This window comes from Panthera onca, chromosome C1 (assembly GCF_046562875.1).
Source record: "Panthera onca isolate mPanOnc1 chromosome C1, mPanOnc1 haplotype 2, whole genome shotgun sequence".
NCBI classification, from domain to species: Eukaryota; Metazoa; Chordata; class Mammalia; order Carnivora; family Felidae; genus Panthera; species Panthera onca.
Window position 1 is genome coordinate 14,730,544 of NC_138346.1, and position 21,036 is coordinate 14,751,579.

Consider the following 21,036-nt stretch of genomic DNA (forward strand, 5'->3'; position numbering starts at 1 on the left):
GGTCGTTGAGTAGGAGCCCCACATTGGGTGTAGAATTTACTTAAATAAATAAAGATGAAAATAAAAAGCTTCATGAGTTCACGAGCCCCACATTGGGTGTAGAGATTCCTTACATAAATAAACATTAAAAAAAAAAAGCTTCAGAAGAAAGACAGCTTGTTTCTTCTCAGCTGGCCCCCCATGCCCCTTCTGTAGGACCCGGCACAGAGTTAGCACTGATAAATGTGTCACCAGTGCATGGACGGACGGAGCACGCCTTCTAGCCCATCTTCTCAGCCCACACCCCGTGGAAATTACACAGTAAATCCTAGGAAGGTCTTTCAGCAATTTTGGCCTCCAGGGAGCACCCGGGCAAAGGTTTTTAACCTTTCCGCACGGATCTCTTCAGGTATTTGATAAAACCAACAGCCTCTCCCAAAAGCACGTACACACACACACCAAAAACTCTGCTTACAACGTGGGGGTCTGGACACTCCTACGGCCCCAGGTAAAAACTCCAGGCTTAAGAAACATCAAGCGGAGAAGGGAAGAGACTGGACATTCGACGCCACCAAGTCTTAGGAGAGACGTCCTAAAACCGGGCCTGTATAAAATGACCTATGTCCTCGGATTGCAGCATTAAAAAAATACACAAAGACGGGAAGAAATCGGGAATGGGTGGGGGGGGGGGGTGGCAAGGGATCGCTTCTAGTTCCGGCTCTGCCAGCCGCTCCCTCCCTTCTCGGTTTAGGACAAGCCAGCAGCGTCTGCCACGTTCCCTAAGGGTATCTGCAAGTGCTGGGGGCAGATGCACATTTCTGGAATACAGGAATAACATATTCCCCGGGGCAGAATCAGGAAAGCAGCCCCCTCGGGGGTCCCTGCTCAGGGGTTCCCAGTGGCCCGGGTTGCAGAGGCGGGGGCAGGTGCTTATGCACCTGCCACAGCCTGCGAGCCAGGCTGGGAGGGCTGGGGGGGGGGGGGTGTGTGGGGAGGAGGGAGAGGAGGTGGAGGAGGGAGGGGAGGAAGTAGTGGAGAGACGGAAGGAGGGGAGGGAGAAAGCAGGGGAGGAGGGAGTGGAGGAGGGAGAGGGGAGGGGAGGAGGGAGAGGGGAGGGGCGGAGGGAGGGAGGGGAGCCGCGCGGGGAGGAGTCTGCAAACTTTCAGTTCGAGGGCATTGTGGGAAGCAGCCATGGTCTGAGGCGGGCGCCTCACCTGTCAGCCTCCGGCTCCTGCGCTCGCCTCGCGCCCTGGTGACCCCCGCTCCTCGCTCGCCGCTCGCTCCTGGGCGGCCGGGGAGGGGGCGGCGGAGGCCCGGCCACCATGGTGAGTGACCCGGGGGCGCGCGCCGGCGGGAGGCACCTGCGGCGGCCGCCGGGGGGACCCCGGGGTCCCGGTCCGCCACCCGACGGTGCGGACGCGCGGGCCCCTCGGGGCCACAGGCGCGCTCCTTCATTCATTGGCTCGTTCGCTGAGCGCGGGGTCAGTGCCAGGCGCGCGCGGCCAGGTGCAGGGTGTCGCGGGGGACGCGGGGGACCTTCGCTGGCAGGGGGGTTACCTTCTGGGAGGAGGGTGTGGAGACGAGATGGGGAGCCGGGTGGCAGACCGGGGAAGTAAAGGTAACCGCCGCGAGTGAGTGCTCCCCAAGCCTCCAGTACCACCGGATGGCGGAGGGGAGAGGCCCCTCGGGAGGAGATCGCGGAGCAGGCCCTTTGCGGGAGGTGACATCTCAGATGCCCGAGATCCCGCAGGGGCCATGCAGGTGGTGGGAGCCGAGAGAGAGCAAAGAGGAGCGAGAAGAAATCCTTGCTTGTGGCAAAAAGAGAGAGAGAGGGGCCAGGTCCAGTTGAGGCGGGTCGTTAGAAGCCAAGTTAAGGAGTTTGGGTTTTATTGTAACTTAGTTGAGCCCTGGGAGCCTTTTAGCGAGATTACTGGTCTCATCTCATCCCTTCTACACGCAAAAAAAAAAAAAAAAAAAAATGCCTGTGACTGTTGGCGGAGTCGCCTGAAGGACTCGGGTGCGAGGAGGGGTTTCAAAAAAAGTAGAAACAAGGAGACCAGTTCCAGCGCCCCAGGTGAGAGGTCGTGACCTGCCCTCGCGTGGAAGCTTCAGGTGCCTCTTCCGTTGCCTTCTGTCCAGGGCTAGCGTTTTGACAGTGAGGTGGCCTGAACTGTGCCAGTCGCACTTCCCCAGGTGAGCTCAGGTCCCACATCTAAGTAGGAACAGAAGCGACCGGCAGTCTGAGGGCTTGAGGGCCCGCTGCAGGCTGGGCAGGAGATAGTCAAGGACATCGGTGGAATGCTAAGCCCCTGGACGCAAAGACCACAGATCCTGGCCCCGGGGAGAGGCCTGGCTGCACAGGCCGGAGATGCCTCTTGTTGTTTGTTGAGGATTCCTTGTAAATACAGCACGGTGTAAAAAGGAGGCTGTAAATAATGGAGCAGCTCTGTTCGTTTGCTCGGGTTTCCCAAGGAACAAGGTGACAGCGTGCAGAGCTCGCCAGCATCACTTGCCTGCTGGAGGGGTGGAGGTGGGAATGAACTGGGGCAGGGTCCTCCCTCTAGACAACACTTGCCGTTGAGTTTTGTTTTTTTTCTTGCTGGTGTCGTATGATCAGGTAGTCAGAAATGTGTGCAGAAATGTGTGGCTTTACCACCAGGCCTCGCCCAACCAGAAATGTTCATGTGATTGAGCACTTCGGATAGGCCCAGCGGGATGCTCAACCCTACCATTCACCATCTCAGGCAATTCCTGATGAAAGTGAGTGTTCTGCTCTTTGCATTTTACCTGCTCTGACCCGTTTTTAGCAATGTGGCCCTGGACGGTCTCTTGACCTCTCTATGCCACTTGGCTTATTTGTAAAGCGAAGATTGTAAGTGTTCCAAACTTGTTAGAAGGGGTTCTCCACGTGCACCCTAAGGAGTCCCTGAAACTTTTCAGAGATCCACAAGACCCGAGGAATTTCATAATAGTTTATAACAGCACTATGATATGTGCCTTTTCCACATTCATTCCTACATGACCGTGTGTGGAGTTTGCTTGAGACTAACATGTCCCGGGATTATGTGACAGATTGAATAGGGACACAGCTAGGAGAGTCCAGCTGTCTTCTATTGAGCCAGACATTGAGAAGATTTGAAAAAAAATGTAAACTAGGGGCACCTGGGTGGCTCTGTCACTTGGGCTCAGGTCATGATCTTAGGTTCGTGAGTTTGAGCCCCACATCAGGCTGTCAGCACAGAGCCCGCTCTGGATCCTCTGTCTCCCTTTCTTTGCCCGCCCCCCCCCCCCCTCATGCTGTCGCTCTCAAAAATAAATTAAAAAGAAAACGTTTAAATTTTACAAAAAGAAAAACTATAACCATACATAACCTACATAAATAAAAGGTCTTTGGAGCTGTCTATTTTTAAGAGTGTGAAGGAGTCACAGGCAGGTTCTGTGAGTCAATGCAAGTGAATGCGTTTAGGGCAGTATCTTTGCCCCCGTCCGAGCTCGGGGACTATAACGTCTCCTCCGTTATTACTGCCACATGCTGGGAAGAACCTTCTTGGTGAGGGCCACTTTGTGACCCTCTGTCTTTCTCCTGCTCCGTTCTTGACTCCTGCCAACTCTTCCCTTAGGAAACTGAAAGGTGCTTACGCGGTCCTACTTGCTCCCTCGGCACAGGAGATGGTTCTTCATCCCTGTGGCCGTGGGCCAGGTTTCTAGCACAGGGATTCTATACCTCCTGAATCTGGGGCCTGGGTTTTTATCCGAATTGTCTTGTTTGAATCAACTTTGCACCCTGTCTTTGTTTTAGAAACCTCTGCCCTGGGAAGCAATGAGAGGGTTATTGTGTTTCAGGGATCCCCGTGGCTTCTGAGCACAGTGTATTTAAACATCTTAGTGGGAAGCCTTTACTGTTGGATGGTTGACAATGTTGGTGGAGGAAGGAGGATTTTCTTTTATTTGTTTGTTTATTTATTTATTTTTCCCTGTAAGAAGATAGCAGTGAGGATTTAGAGGGTGAAGTTTGAAGGGCTGTAGGGACGCCTTTACTAAAAATGCAAGCGGACCTTGCTTTATGCAGTCCATATGCTTCGGATAAGTTGAAATGGCTTTTAAAACCACGTTGCAAACAAAATAGAGGAATTACCCATTGAAAGAAACTCCAGGGGTGACCCATTTTTGAAATATGAAGAATCATCCTCTTGTGATGCAAATGATCATAATGGATGCTGCTTATATCTAAAGTGAGATCCACTTACGCTAAAAACAAAAAGGTCGAAGATTCTTTGGTGTGATTTTAAATCTTAGTTTAGAGACTTTCCCGAGCTGAACTGGGAAGCCAGTTCTTGATCAGCGTTGACGACAGTCAGTTTGAAACAGCACGAGGGCACCTTCTCCTAAATCAAGTACATCAGAGTTCCCCGTGTTCGTCCTAATCTCACCGTATTGCCTGGAAACAGGAAGGATGAAGAGGGTTGCAGAGGGCTGAGGAGGGAGAAATCTAACTATGAACCTGTAGATCCTGCTATGATCCCGCCTCCCTACCCAGTATATCAATTTAATCGTCCAAGGCTTAAGTGAACTGTAATAAGCACGTAGTTATTTAGGCAGTTTAAGTTCTAGTTCCAGGGTGAAGTAGTTTATTACAGCAAGGAGCACTGTCCTGCTCCAAAGCCTCGTGTGAGCTGCTGGGCAGCCATTAGTGGGGGGGAGGGGGTTGGGAAGAAGGGAGGGAGGGCAACGTGGCCTCCGTGGTGGTCAGTTATCCCCAGAGGCGAGACCACAGACAGCCCTTCCCCCAGGTCTCCCAACAACACCAGTGAGACTTGTGTTTACCCGACCCCAGGATTGTGATTCCTGAGTTCCCATTCCTGGTTTCTGTGGCCAATAATGTCAACAGCTTATGATTTTTGTGTGACATTTTACAAACAGCTGGAAGGAAATGGTCAGCAGATTGTGTACTTGCCACAGGGTATTTTCGATGTGTGTCTGTTTGGGTCCCATGAGTGATTTCATTATTGACTAAGACGTAACAGATAAAGCGAAGCCCATCCCCCAACACAAAGGACGAAAACTCCTTGAAGAGCCCCCAGAGATAAGCATTTTGGGATCTCCCCATGACCCATTCCTTTGATGATATTTTGTTGTTACTATGGCCAGGCCAGAGGTTCTTGCAGTGATCGGAGACTTCACTGGGGTTACTTCTTCCCTGGGGCCTGCCCGTGCCTATCCTAGCCATTTACCTGGGAGAAACTCCCTTTGGACCATCTGGAGCCCCCAGATCCTGTGCTGTGAGAGAATGCGCAGGGTAACCAGAAGCCAAGCCCCTCAGGCCTCCCAGGGCAGCTCTGACCTGTCTCGCCAGCACCCTGACCGGCCAGAGGAACTGTGCTGATTACGTGGCTGCTGATAGCAGGATAAACGGTGACTTTTAACAATGAAAAGGAAGCGCTACAAATCATTTAAGTTAGAAACGAAATGCCGTTGAATGTTATGAGGAAGCTGGCCTTCGAAAAAGCTCCGACCACGTCCCGAGCCCGGGAACTTTCCGACAGGTAGAAGTGAGTTCTGAAAAAGCTCTGACTAGTTTCTGCAAAGCGCCCGGGGGAAAATGATCAAGTGTCCGGGAGTCTGTCAGTGCGATGGGCCACTGACCTGCAGTACAAGAACAAGGGCACTCAGGATTTCCTATGTCCATGTCCTTGTCGGATCCTCTCTTAGTAGGGCTTCCGGGCTGGTGAGAAAGGATGGGTGTGAGGTGGGGTTCGCTGCGTACTTAAATGCTGCAGGAGGCTTCTGGCCGCCCTGGGTTATTAAAGAGGAGAATCTAAGGCCATGGTTTGCAAGCTGGGCCGCCTCGTACTTGGTCTTGTAGAGAGCGGACGTCAAGGGATAATCATGACTTGCACAGATCATTTTAGATTTAAAACTTCTTTGCACTAAAACACGAATGGGGGTGCCTGGGTGGCTCATTGGTTAAGCGTCCGACTATTGATTTCGGGTCAGGTCACCCTCTCACGGTGTGTGGGATGGAGCAGCCCATGTCGTGCTCTGTGCTGACAGCACGGACCTGCCTCGGATTCTCTCCTCTCTCTGCCTCTCCCCCACTTGTGCGCGTGTGTGTGTACGTTATCTCTCTCAAAAATAAGTAAACATTAAAAAAACTCACAAATGCGTTTGAGTCCACGCTGCAGAATTCATACACACTTTAAAGATAAAAAAAAAAAAAACCTAAGAAGTAGCTTGTGTACGGCTAGTTGCTTAAGACTAGCACTCTACATCTCACAAGGCTACCTGCCTTTTTTGCTGTCTCGGTGATTTGGGTCGAAAAGGTTGAGATGGTGTTCGAAGACGGGGTCAGAAAAATTTTTCTGTAAAGGGCTGGATCGTAAGTATTTTAGGCTTTGTGGGCCCTAAAGTCTCTGTCACTGTCACTTAACTCTTCTATTATAGAGTGAAAGCAGCCATGGATGAGATGCAAATGGGTGTGGCTATGTTTTAATAAAACTTTATTTATAAACAAAGGGGGCGGGCCAGAATCGGGCTATCGGCTGTAGTTTGTTGACTTACGTTCTAAAGTAACTTCCATTCATTCACTATATATTTGACAAGTGAATTGGGCACCTGCCCCAGGACAGGCAGTGCACCAGGTAGGACTGGCTATATAATTTGTCACACCTAATACAAAATGAAAATGTAAGGTCCCTTGCTCAAAAAACTGTTGAGAATTTCAAGATGACTGCAGAGCACTAAACTAAGGACTTGCTCTAGGCAAGAACCCTGTGTCCATGGAAACCAGCCCTGGGTCTAGGCCCCGGGGTTGTGTTAAATAAACCAGAAACTCCTTGCTGTCCTGGAGCCCATGTTCTTGGTAGAAAGTTCTCGAAACTTTCTAAATATTTTGTACCAATGACACAGAAGAGGATATTATAAAGCATTCATAAATCGTCCTCTCATTTTTTTACTTGATGGAAGTTGTAGGTGTTTCTGATGTGGGCAATGTGGGACCCTGTGGGAGCATGTGGAATTGGGGGCAGTCCTGGTGTTGGTGGCCACTTCAGGCCCTGCAATTTCACCCCTTCTCAGCCTGAGGAGGTGGGTCCATTCATCGGGCCAACTCAGCTGGCCCTTGGTCACTTCCTGAAGCAGTTGTGACTGGACAGAGAGTTCAGGAACCATGTCCTTCTCCCATATCCCCTTGGGTACAGGACATCGAGGCTTCCCCAGCCCGTTCCAGGTTTGCCCTAAAAGTCCAGGTGTGGTGTAGTTTGTCAGTGTAAATCCTGTACATTAGTTCCTCATTTGTGTAAAATGAGACCGATATGCCCGTGTAAAAACTGGAGACTTCCAGGAGGATATGAAAGAAACAATGATTATTCCTGGGAAGGGCTCTAAGCATCCAGTGTGATACATTTTCACTTCGTATTGTATGTTTTATTAGATACTTCAGTTCTCTCCATTTGAATGTTAATTATCTTCTAAATTATATGAAAAATAACTTTTAAAAATATCTCCATTTACATTAGTCCTCCAGCAAGACTCTGTTTGGTTTTTCCCTGTGTTTTGTAACTTTTTCTTAAAAGTTTATTTATTTTGAGAGAGAGAGAGCACAAGCAGGTGAGGGGCAGAGAGGAGGGGAGACAGAATCCTAAGCAGTCTCCGTGCTTAATGGCACAGAGCCTGATGCGGGGCTTGAACTCATGAATAGTGAGATCATGACCTGAACCGGAGATCAAGAGTCAGACACTTAATTGACTGAGCCACCCAGGTGCCCTGCGTGTTTTGGAACTTCTTAAGGTTGGATGTGTCTGGAATTGGGATGTAGGCAGAAGTTTCCTGAAATCACACACACACACACACACACACACACACACACAGGCTTTCTCTCTGACTTGAGCTCTTGGCCAGCCTTCTGAGACTCCTATTAGTACCTGTTTTCATATGAGAACTGAGAAAACCTGAGGGGAAAAATGTGAACCATCTTTCTCACTTCAGTGACTCTGAAAACTTTTGGTAACAATGTAGAATAATGTTTCTAGTCACTTCAGAGAGGACTGAACCATTCAAGTAGAGAGATGGGTTGGCAGATCACCTAAGGTTGGCCTTCCTGCATTCAGTAAAGAACCGAACATTCCAGCAAGATTAAGAAGTCACATCCCCGAAAAAGTCAGGAAGGCCCCATCAAATGTGGCATCAGATAACGACTGTCACTGATTTGTTCTGCCCCTGATTTCAGTGTCTGCTGCATATCCCCAGCTTCCCAAGCCTTCCTTTAAAAAAAAAAAAAAAAAAAAAAAAAAGGACAAAAAAAAAAAAGGCAGCAACTTTTCGTTATATGGAGGTGAAGCTGTAAAAGGCTGGAAAAAAAGGTTTCTTTGAAGAGAAATGTCCGAATTTCATCAGGTGACAGAACGTGTTACTGGAAGACACATCTCTGTTGTGAAAACGTTCAGCTGCTGGTTCCCTGTAGAAGTGACACGCGGGGCATTTTGCCCAGCTTCCCCCCACCCCCTAAAGCCTTCATGTGTTCATTTCCAGAGGCAGGTGTCAGATGTCAGTGCCATGTGTCCAGGAGGAGCACGTGATGAGGCCGACAGCCCCAAGCCCTGCATGTGTGCCCTGTGACCTTGACCACTTGGTTTATCCCTTTCACACAGGGCCCACTTCCTCGGTTTACCTGCAGATTGAATGAGATAATACAGTTCAAGCCCTTTGCATGCGGTCTGGCACCTGGAACACATTCCATAAACGTTAGCTAGGCTATTTTTAAGAGAAACAGGAAAAAACCCTAACAAAATGTTTAAAAAGGGTTATAAGTTGATTCCTGCCCCCCCTCCCCCCCAGGAAACTTATCTGAACCAATGAAATAAAGAAACAAAATATCATAGACTGTAAACACCGGGGAGATGGGAGAAGGTGAGGGTTTTTGTAGTATCACAGTGTTTTTCCAATGTGATTCAAAACCCAGTGTATGTATAGGACATTTTTCTTTTATTTCCTAAATAAGTACTTTCAGTTTCTTTACTAAGAAGCTGAAACCTCAATTCTAAGTGCACTGCACATGCATCCAACCTTTTAAAGTTTATTCGGCCTCATGACTTTTATACTTTAAGGATTCAGATAACCTAGTCTATATCAACAGTCTTGGTAAAAAAATAAATAAATAAATAAGCGGGAGAGGGAAGACTTGACTATATAGCAAGCCAGGTCTTTCTCTCAGATTGAACCTGAGCTTTGAAAGAGGATGATGGATGTGCCATTGCCCACCTCCTAACAAATTTTGTTCGCTGGTGTAGACCTTGTTGTCAAGGTATAAAGGCACGAGGGACAGATTTTTATTGAGTTCTGAGTAGTCTCCAGTAGGAGGAAAATGGAAGTTCTTAATAAACATTGAAGTGGTCATTACCATCGAGGTTAGCATATTAAGCATAGCCTCTTAAAGTTCCTGATCACAAAAAAATTCACATTAAGAATGATTGAATGAGCATCACTATGAAATACGAATAGGGTCCCAAGTTATTCATGTTTCGTTGGACTTCAAAGTCGTACTGAATGTTGCCTGACATTTCTACCCACTATTTCCAGTTATCTTTTTGGTCCTTAAATGATTTGAAACAGAACCAAAGGCCAGTCTGCCTCTCAAAAGACTCTAGAAGAAAATCTAATTGGAGTTATAGTTACTCTAAGACAAAAGTGAAGCAATTAACAGGTATTGTTGGTATGTTCTAAATTGATTGCTCTGCCCAGAGGAAGTAATGAATGGAGAAATCATACGTGAATCACTTCTCAGGCTTTTTTTTTTTTTTTTTCTCCTCACTTGTGAATCCTTGAGCTCTTTTAACTGGGGAGGTTATTAGAAAAGAAAACCCAGGGGCTCCTTGGTGGCTCAGTTGGTTGAGTGTCTGACTTTGGCTCAGGTCATGATCTCACAGTTCACAAGTTTGAGCCCCACGTCGGGCTCTGTGCTGACAGCTCAGAGCCTGGAGCCTCTTCGGATTCTGTGTCTCCCTCTCTCTCTGCCCCTCCCCTTCCCCCCGCCTCGCTTGTGCTCTGTCTCTCTGCCTCTCTCTCTCTCTCAAAAGTAAGTAAACATTAAAAAAATAAATACAAAAAAAGAAAAGAAAAACCCACAAGTGTAGATCTGTTTCTTGATTGCAAGATATGTGTGTTGTGGGGAAGAAATTTCTCACATGCGCAGGAGTGGATGATTAAGCACTTGAAGTATATTGTTCAGATTATATAATTGCTGCAGGAACAGGACACGGTATGAGCTCACGGGAGAGATGGGCACTGGGCTGAGACCAGAAGGGCAGGACGATCCTGCCTGCAGCTTTTCAGAAGAGCACGTACTGTAGATATGCATGTGAGTGGGAAGGGTTCATAAGCAGGCCGTAGAGACAGGCAGTTTGAGGGAAATGCAAGTCCTGGAGGAGAGCCTGGTTTCTCATCGACTCCACCTTCTCCACCTTTGCTCGTCTATCAGCCCCAGTGGGACAGGATTCATCCAGTATCATCTGGGAATGAGTGGATTTTCCAGAGAGCAAAATGGACAAACTTTTTTTTTTTTTTTTTTAGTTTTAGAGTTAAAAAAGTGTTAATACCCTCCTCAAGCATTTGGGGAAGTTCATCAGAAGTAGTTTGAAGCAGCCTCACTTCCCTGCTTGGTTTTGGGGATGAGTTAGTTGCCTTCTAAGCAGCCAAAGTACAATGGTACAGAAATTGCAGGTGTATTTAGGATGCGTGTGTGTGCGTGCGCGTGTGTGTGTTTTAGCTCCGAGTGGGTTAGTTCCTTTAAAATACCGGGGTGCCTGGGTGGCTCAGTCGGTTAAGTGTCTGACCAGCTCAGGGCATGATCTCTCGGTTTGTGAGTTCGAGCCCCGTGTTGGGCTCTTGTGCTGACAGCTTACAGCCTGGAGCCTGCTTCAGACTCTGTATCCCCTTGTCCCTCTGCTCCTGCCCCATTCATACTCTGACTCTCTCTTTCTCAAAAATAAATAAACATTAAAATACCATCTGCTGTTCCTTCCCTCCACTACCCTGTATGTCTGCTCCCAAACTCTCTTCCTCCAATCACTTTCATGTATGTTTCAAGAAGGAAAGTTCATTTTTAAAAACAAGTTTATTTTAAGAGAGGGGAGGGGCGGAGGAGAGAATCCCAGGCAGGTTCTGCACTGTCAGCATAGAGCCCAATGTGGGGTTCTGTCCCATGAGCCAAATCATGAGATCATGACCTGAGCTGAAATCAAGAGTCGGTCGCTTAACTGACCAGGCCACCCAGGCACCCCCAAGACAAGGGAAGCTCATTATAATAGCAGCTTAAGACAGATATCACTAGGAAGACAGAAGAACATAGCACTGGTAGGGGTTGCCGCATTGGGAATGAGAGAACTCAGGGCCGTCACCCGGCTATACCAATGACTGTGACCTTCACTGCTCTCCTGCCTTCCTGGCTCTGTTCTTGCTGTCACGTGAAGCGAGCTTGGACCTGAGGCATGATCTTAAAAACTCTTTCTGGCTCTCACAGTCTGTTACCTGCTGCAAGAAAATCCCATGTCTCTCTAAACCTAACGTACACTGTTTTCTGAATGTGTCAGAACCAGAAGCAGGGTTGGGGTGTGATGTTGAGTTGTTGATCCGTGTGTCTTTACGTTGCTGTTGATGCCTGACATGTCCTAGGTGCAACTTGCAGGTTCAGTTTCCATGTCTGCAGCTGGCCTGAAGGTCTGATGGTCGTCCCAACACTGAGGGTACATAACTAGGTGGTGAGTCATTGCATTCCTCACACATCTGTCTGTTTACAGCGCGTAAACGTCATGAGTGCATCGTTAAGTGCACGATCGTAAGTGCAATTTTGGCTTCAGTCAGCATAAGTGTAAAAGAAGCACACCGTTATTATTCTGCTTTAGGTACAAATTTACTGAACACCTACTGTGGTCTAACCCCGGAAATGGAGATTATTAAGCGCTATGAGGGAAACAGAACTGATGATACTTCTGATCCCACGGGGAGGGAAACCTATAAATAGAGCAGTTTGTACTGCTAAACCATGGGTTTCTTCAAAGAACGTTGAAAAATGAAGATGTGGTCAGGAGGCACTAGGGTTCAGAGGGAAGTGTGAATCTGGAGAGAGGTTTTGAAAGGATGTTACAGACGTGCTTTGGTGATGAGTGTATTTCAGACACGGGGCTCGAAGGAGGAGCCAGCTGCTGAGGTGGGTCCCAGTAACACATGTTCTAGGGCCTGTAAGCAGATTGGCATGGCTGCATGGGGGAATGGGTTGGAAAACACACACACACACACACACACACATACCCCAAATACTTGGGAGCTAGATATCTCCCAAGAAAGAGTAGAGTACTTTGGTGCTTTGGTGGAGGGCATTGAAAGACAGGAGATTTTCTCTGTGCCATTCTGGAGGACAGTCCCGAAAGGTCTGTCTTTCCTGTTTTCTGTTCAGAACCATCATTTCACAGATGTGGAGTGTGAACAGTGGACAGGCACTGCTTGAGACAAACACCTAAATGAAATCTCCGTCCCTCTGTAGTATTTTTAGATGGTAGGGGGTAGCGTGTGCACATATAGGTATAACTGATTTGAAGTTTTAAAGTGAAACAAAGTTTTTTGTTCATCTTGTTTGTATTGGTAACCACACCCATTTCTCGGAAGAATTTGAGCCTATCTTTGCCAATGATCATTTAAAAAATTTTTTTTAATATGAAATTTATTGTCAAATTGGTTTCCATACAACAATCAGTTTAAAAGAAAATTCAGGCAATAAATATTTATTGAGCAGCTGTTTGTCCATACCTATTAAAATTCAAGCCATTACACTTGCTCAAAAGTAAAAAAAAATTTAATTTTATTTATTTTTATTTATTTTGAGAGAAAGAGAGAAAGAGGGGGAGAGAGAAAGTGAATGGGGAGGGGCAGAGAGAGAGAGGGAGAGAGAGAATCCCAAGCAGGTTCTGCAAGGTCCACGCAGAGCCTGACATGGGGCTCGAACTCATGAAACCATGAGATCATGAGATCATGACCTGAGCCGAAGTTAAGAGCTGGATGCTTAACTGACTGAGCCACCCAGGTGCCCAGGCACATAAGGGACTGAAAGTGAAAACTTCCAATTCTGGCTCCTTGTGTAAAGCTTTGGAAAGGACTTTTATTCTTTGTCAGTTGCAAGATAAGTAACTATTGGTCTGAGAAAAACAGTTTTTTAAAGTGTCCTTTAAAATAATGTGCTCGTCTGATTAAGTGATGTTTATCCATATTTATCAGTTTCAGGGTCAAAATGCTGATACTCTAAAGACCACGCTGAATCTTTCCAACACAGTAATGGTGAGACTTTTTTTTTAAATAAAACTACCCTTTCAATCCCATTTTCCTGAGCTCCTTCTTATAACCAGTGAGTATAATCATATTTTATCAGTAAGAGTTCAAAGAACAGAATATTTAAGATCAATAGGTTTGCAATAATTATTATATTTTTAGCAAATATTTACAACGTGAATGTTTCTAAAATATACTTCCAATTTAGAATTATATTCTGTACTACAGTCTTGACTACGGAAGCTAAAAGTTTTAGACCTTGAGCAAAAGTGACCAAAAAAAAGGTCTAAACTTCTTTTTTGTTAACTGTGAAATAAGATAGTCATAAACACAGTAGGATTTCCTTTTTCTTAGAAAGCATCTTTTTTTCTCCCCAGTTTTATTAAGATATAATTGACCAAAGCATCTTGGGGTGGTATTTTTTTTTTGGTAACATCATAGAAAGATCTATAATTAAATATCAGTTTTACTGAAAATGCACACAATTATTTATGGGAGCCAATGACTTTAGAGTTTATTCCATAGCTACACGTTGCTAAAATTGGGTTTGATTTCTGAATTTTAAAGTAACTATTTAAAATGTTGCACAAGAAAAAGAAATGAGAAAACAGACTGTACTTATCTTACATTGCCGGTTTCTCTACTGAGTGGTATAAGGAATGGTGATTTCCAGCAAAAGTGACCGCAAAACATCTGTTGTATTCTCCCGTAATAAAACTTTATGCTACATGGGAAGTCTAATAAAAAAGAAACAGGTGTTCAAAATGGAAGATGTTAAGCCCATCTTCAGTCCTACCTGCACATGGCTGATTGCTATGACCCCAAAATGGGCCAGCCCAGTGCAGGCTGTAGTCTGATGCTCCCTTTTGGGTAGGGAAATGAAGGCCACCAAGTAGAGAATAGAAGCACTTCGGCCAATGCATGTGCGTATCACCATCCACCCTTAATTACTCACGTCTTAAGAATAGAAGGAACCCGGAGAGGAATCATATAATGAGCTCTGAGCAGAGGTCAGGTTCACTATCAAGTAATTAGCCCTGAAGTTACTTTAACAGCAATTAATATAGTGTTAAACTATTTGCCTGTGACTGAAACTTAAATTGGTAACAATTAAGTAATGTCACCTTAATGCATGTAGCCTGCACGAAATACCGTGCTGGTGGTTCTTAAAGTTTTCTGGGATAAAAATCCTTCTTAAAATCTGCTAAAATTTCTGGACCTGGTTTCTAGAGTAATCACTCATCTAAAAGTTTGCATCTAAAAGTTTGCATAGACTTTCAAGTCTACCAACACTCCTTTCCCTTTTAAATTACCCTTAGACCTTGGGGATTTATTATAAAGGTATAGAATCCTACCTGAATTCAATACCTAGCCCTGCCACCTATACTTTGAAGACTCCATGAAAGTCTTTGAAGTGTCAATAACTAATTTTTTTTTGTATTCAATATGATATGTCACCTAGGTATGTGGATTAAACAATACAATATGACACACATATAAATGTGCCCCAAACCGTGTCCGCCATGCAATGGATTGTCTTTATTGACGAATAAATAAATTTGTCATGTGGCATAGTATGTTCATATGGGTCGGTCTGTTAATAGACTGGAGTCTTCCTGGAGAGAAGGGACCCTGAGAAGTTAGATGGTGATCAGAAAGTTTCTTGGAAGAGTGCAGGATCAGAGTAGCAAGATGGGGGGCCAGTGACAGTGTCTGTAGTGTGATCCTCCTCATAGCTGCCATATCTACCTCCACTCTAGGTAAACAAGTCAACAGATGCTACTCGGAGAGGCCAGACAGGTGCCTTTGTCCCTAGAGATGTGTTCACAGATTCCTCCAAAGTGTCCTATTTTTTCAAGAACTCTGAGCAGACCACTGCTGCTAACACAGCTTTCTTCAGACCAGCTCCTGTCGAATAAGAGCTGGAGGCCCTTTCTGGTTGTCATCCCAGCCGTGTCATCCTGTGACCACACTGTGGCTGATTGAGCTGTGTCTTCTGTAGAGAGCTAATCCCACCACTATGGGCTATTTTATTTTCATTGCCAGATTATGAGGGTTACCCGTAGTCTTTTGTGAACAGGCTGCAGTCTTGTGGACGAGAGTGTTATGTATCTGTTTAACAGAGATTCAAAAGCATCATGTAGTATGTCCAGCAGTCTCACGGGCGCTGTGCACGTTTGAAGACTGCCTTTGACTGGCGGATTGTGTGGGAAAACCTCAGGCTTTAGAGTCGGACGTATCTGTGTGTTGGAATCCCTCTCTGCCATTTACTGGCCTTTGAGCTGAGTCCCTGACATAGGTATCATAGAACATCTATCCATGACCTCATATGAGTACTATCTGTTCCTTGCTGGTGGTTATCATGATTGTGATGGCTTGTGGCTACTCACATTTCCTGCTTCTCCTAGCAACGCTGCATGTTCATGGCCCGGAACCCTGGCTTTGCTCGAAAAGGACCATCTGATCTCTTGATTTGTTTTTGATGGGTTATCAGTTGAAGTAGTTTTTTTTTTCCAAATGTATGGGGATGAAAAGAATAATCATCCACTCTCTGTCATAGAGGCTTATCACCACACACGTTACACTACGTTCCTAATTTAACCAATTAACCTGAGACGATAAAAGTTCACTCTGATAGTATTGTGTTCTGTGGAATGCAAAGCGATGTACCTATAAGATTGGTTTATGTGCTTGGATTTGCTGTGGAGTTAAAACCTTTTCAGATTTCTTAGGAACCTAGGACCCATTGCTTTAGGTTTTCTTACAAGGTTCACATGTTAAGTTGGTTTTACAAATCTGTGCATCATTTATTTTAGGTTAGTACCGCAGTCCTTAGGAATCTGATGTCGGTTCATAAAGTTAGGGGGAAAGTGATTGTTATCTGACCCTTAAAGCAGAAGCTAAAGATCTGTTACTTTGGGTCTTTCTGGAGTTAATTAACCCAGTCTCTCTGCTTTCCTTGGGTTGAATCCAGCATCAGCCCTGGACGGTTTTTCCCAGACTTACCTTCCCCAGACTCTCCCTCCCGAGGAATATGTGTCTTACACTGGAGCCCAGGACTAAAATTTACCATGCAAGGTGAATCTGAGACTGTCCTTAGTTTTATAGCAGAAGATACCCAAACATTTTCCAATGTGGTTTATAGAACATTTACAGAATCAATGGTATTGTTTCACTAACTCAGTCAATCCCACTGGTAAAATGGTTTAAAAGTCCAAGTCAAAAATTATATTGATGTTCATTGAAAATAAAATTGGGGGGTGCCTGGGTGGCTCAGTCCGTTGAGCGTCTGACTTCGGCTCAGGTCATGATCTCGCGGTCTGTGAGTTCGAGCCCCGCGTCGGGCTCTGTGCTGACAGCTTAGAGCCTGGAGCCTGTTTCAGATTCTGTGTCTCCCTCTCTCTTTGACCTCCCCTGTTCATGCTCTGTCTCTTTCTCTCTCAAAAATAAACAAACGTTAAAAAAAAATTAAAAACAAAATAAAATCGGGTCTTTGTTATTACTGTCAGCCTGAAATATCTTGCACAGTCTTAGAATTCTTGCTATAGTTTTTAGTTTAATGTGCAAGCCTCATTTGGATTGAGGTACAGCTAGGAGTTGCTGTGTTTGAAGCCTGAGATTGTTTTGCAAATGGTGGATGTTCACATGACGTTTGTTAGGGTCTTTGGAGAATCCGTCCTGGGCACCTGCCTCTGATTATTTTGGCCTAGGATGGTGACCAGGGATGGTTTAAATGTGACTTTTCAAGTACATTTGGTTTCAGAATTTGGTAATGTCAGTCCCTAGGCTGTAGGCTGTGAACCAGACAGAATGAAAAACAAAAGCAGAGAAGGGCCATTTCCTATTGTTAACAAAGCAGAGTGTAAGATTCCAGCTATTACCAGCTGTACCCACCACAGCCTCTTATCTATGATTTTTCTCAAACTTAGCATAGCCTTCCTCCTAGCGAGAGTCACAGGGAGTCAGGGCATGGATTGCGGCGAGTGGGGGGTGGGGCACAGGAAACGCAGGCTACTTCCATATTCTGAAGCCACCTGCACGTGAAAAGAAAGAGAGTGCCCGAACAAGGCTGTAAACATTGTGGCACCTTTTCAAGCCTTAGGCTTAGCCAGTTAGCACAGGCAGCATGCATAAAATACCACGCACTTTCGTCTTGCCTTTTGCAAAATGTTTGAGGGATTCGTAAACAAAACAAAACAAAACAAAACAAAACAAATATATTGATTCACTGTGTATGCCAGGAGCTTGGACTGGTAATGGGCACAAGCTTATGTCCGTATGAAGAACGTCTCTGCCTTTTGACCTCAGTGGGCCTTTTCTGTGACATCCTGAGTAGTATCCAATTTTAAGTTTGAGATCCTTTGTGGATGTGAGGCCTGCCCCTTCCTTCTAACCCCTTTCACTGAGATGGGTACCTCTGATTCTGAGGATGACTTATCTGTCATTGCTGCCCCACTCATTGCCACTTAGGGGCCATGTGTTAGAAAATGGCTGATCTTTGCATTTAGGTAAGTAGACATTACTTCATGTGCTATTTCTTTTTTTTTTTTTAATGTTTATTTATTTTTGAGAGAGAGAGAGAGAGAGAGAGAGAGAGAGAACGAGAGGGGGAGGGATAGAGAGAGAGGGAGACACAGAATCTGAAGCAGGCTCTAGGCTCTGAGCTGTCAGCACAGAGCCCAACGCAGGGCTTGAACCATAAACCTTGAGATCATGACCTGAGCCTAAACCGGACACTCAACCGACTGAACCACACAGGCACCCCTTTCACGTGCTATTTCAAGAAAGGAAATAACAATGCTTCCTTGGGCCAGCTGCAAACTTAAGAGTAGTGTATTTCAAAAACTATGAAAGAGAGGAGTTGGGATGGGGTCAGGTATCATTTATTTTCCCTCTGTCATGTATAAGCCACGTAGTCTAAATTTTCACTGCCCCAGCTGCATTTCTCTTTGGTCAAAAGACAGCTGTGTCCTGGAATTTAAAACACACACACACACACACACACACACACACACACACACACACACAACGGTGTTTGTGGTCACGGTCTCCAGGCAATGATCCTGAATCATCAGCTTATTAGTGATGCAACTTTGGGCAGTGGCCTCTCCTCTAGAATTGAGTTTCTATTAGACTGTATCCAATAGTCTATTCAGCTTTAGCATTTTGTGAACTCTATGCGATTTTTTTAGCGCATATACAAATTTTAAAACATCTTGCTCTTGACTCTTGATCCATCTAACTCTTTTCTCATTTCGCAATCAAGAAAGCTCTTGAAGATTGCTTTTGAGTTAAATGTAGGAAACCCAGTGGACTCAGGTAATAGCCCAGACCTGAGAAGAGGTATGGTCAAAGATGTAAAAGCATCTTGGTGTTAGAAGGATTCTCAGTGTTGTTAGAGAAACATTTTCGTGAAAACCCCTCTTGAGCCCCCTTGATGCTAGTGCTGATGGGATCCATTATTAACTCCCTCTCGAGTCCTGTGGCGGGTGGGCCCTGCCACTTTTCTGCCATTCAGACGACACCTGGAAAATTCATAAGCAAAACATGAAGGGATGGACGGTGACAAAAGCTTGGCTCTCCATTCCGAAAATACTGGCTTGGAAATTGAAACAATTTTTTTTTTCCCCAGGGAAACAGAAAAATGAAATGGCTACCTCTAATGAGTGGTTTTAAGAAAATTCTTTTATTTCCTACTTAGCTAAATTTTCACATGTCCTTAGAGGCTTCCGTTGTGCTGGCTGTACAACGGTCATTCACACAATCTAGGTACATGCTAGACAGCACGGCCCAGTGTACTTTTGTGTTGTCAAGATATTTCCTTTGGCTGTAACTTTTTTTTTCTGATAGTTGATCCTCTCATTTTCTGGGAAGGGTAACGTTGAATGTCCTGGAAGAAGAGATACTTGGTTTCCAGTTGAAAAGTTAAATGTTAATCAACTAAATGTTACATCCCCATGGCAATTACTCCATGATAGTCTCTCTCTCTTTCTCTCTTTTTTTAAACATTTCTTTATTTTTGAGAGACACAGAGAGATAGAGAATTGAGCAGGAGAGAGAGAGGGAGACACAGACTCTGAAGCAGGCTCCAGGCTCTGAGCTGTCAGCACAGAACCTGATGTGGAACTCGAACCCGCAAACTGTGAAATCATGACCTGAGCTGAAGTCGGATGCCCAACCGACTGAGCCACCCAGGTCCTCTACTCCAAGATAGTCTTGGTAAATGCACTAAGGGAAATTTTCTTTGACTATATGTGATGGATTCTTCTTTTTTTTTAACTATAAAATTTATAGGAAGAAAAATTCATAGTGTTCTCATGTTACTTTCTCATCTGTTGTCCTAGGCTTATCCAAGAAGATTGGCACCAAATATACTTGTAGGCTGATTAGTAGATCAACATCCCCTAGAAGAAATTAATTTATCTTCTCTCCCATGGGCACAATTCTGCCATTAAAATGTGAAGCAATGATTGATTTAGACATAATTATATAATAATAACCCATCAATATTATACTAAGCATTAATCTTCTAAATCCTCACAGCTCTATTGTGAGTTAACCAAATAATTACATTTTACACGCTACCTTTTCTCTTTTGTATTACGGAACTACTACTGAGTGAATTACTGCTTCATCAACTACTTACAAGAACAGATCTGCCATAATCATTCATTCATTCAAAAAGTATTATTTGAGGGCCTACTATGTGCCAGCCACTGTTCTGGAAGCTTGGGATACATCAATAAACAAAAGACAACATGACTACCTCATTGGGCATATATTGTATGATGTGTATTGAGTATAATAAAATAATAAAGTAAAATATTAAGTCACAAGTACTTTGAAAAATAATGGAGTAAGACTGGAAGATTAAGAGTATTGGGCCAGGCCAGTGATGGGGTAGTACGTTTCCTGTAGAGTGGTCAGGGTGGCTTTACTGAGAAGTAGATTTTTGTACGGATTTGATGGAAGTGAGGGAGTGACCCATGAAGATATGTGGGGGCAGAATGTGCTGGGCGGGGGGTACAGCTAGTGCCCTGAGGTAGGGTGTGCCAGCGTGGCTAAGGATAGGGCGAGTTAGGGGACAAGTGGCTGGTGACCTCAGAGGTAGAGAGGGCCTCATTGAGTAGGGCCATGTAGGTCACAGTGAAAACTTGGCTGTTTCTCGGAGAGAACATGTTGAGCAAGGGAGTGGCCTGTCCTACGATTGTAGTCTGGGTGCTTTATTAAGAACAGATGGTAAGGGAGCAGTGGATGAAGTCACTGTTATGACCTGGCTAATGAAGTCTCTTAAAACTTCACCAGCCTGTTAAAATTTATTGAAAAGAAAATGTTGAGTATTCTAAGGAAATGCAGCTGTATGGTTTTCCAGTGCTAATATTAACCTGGTGCATTCTGGTTGATTGACCATCAGAGTACGAAAATTGAGGGCTCGTTTTTGGTCTGCCTTTTAATGAAAAGCTGAGCTATTTAAAAGTGGAAATTATACATCATGCAACTTTGTAATGTAAATGTGATTGAAAAGAGTCCTTCCTTCTGCAGTGTTTTGGGGGGCCTATGGAATAACCAGAAGAAAAAACACGCCCCTCACTTCCATGTAGTATTAGATTAAATTCTCCGTAATAGCCTAGATGTTCAAATGTATCCAAAGGGAGGGGGGTGCACAGCGGGGGGAGCAGAGACTTCATCCCATCCTGGGTATCCGGGGCCTTTGGGATGGTGTTGGCTCGAAGCTGCCAGTGAAGT

At 45.1% G+C, this 21,036-nt stretch overlaps 1 protein-coding gene across 1 annotated transcript in view; it reads left to right on the plus strand.

Moving 5' to 3' along the window:
- The first annotated feature begins 1,139 nt into the window (after window positions 1-1,139).
- AP1S3 (adaptor related protein complex 1 subunit sigma 3) overlaps window positions 1,140-21,036 on the plus strand; it is a 56,317-nt gene continuing 36,420 nt past the window's right edge. The window contains exon 1 of the mRNA XM_060623881.2: window positions 1,140-1,304. Within this exon, the coding sequence (XP_060479864.1) occupies window positions 1,302-1,304 (3 nt within the window). The 5' untranslated portion in view covers window positions 1,140-1,301. The remainder of the gene's footprint in view (window positions 1,305-21,036) is intronic.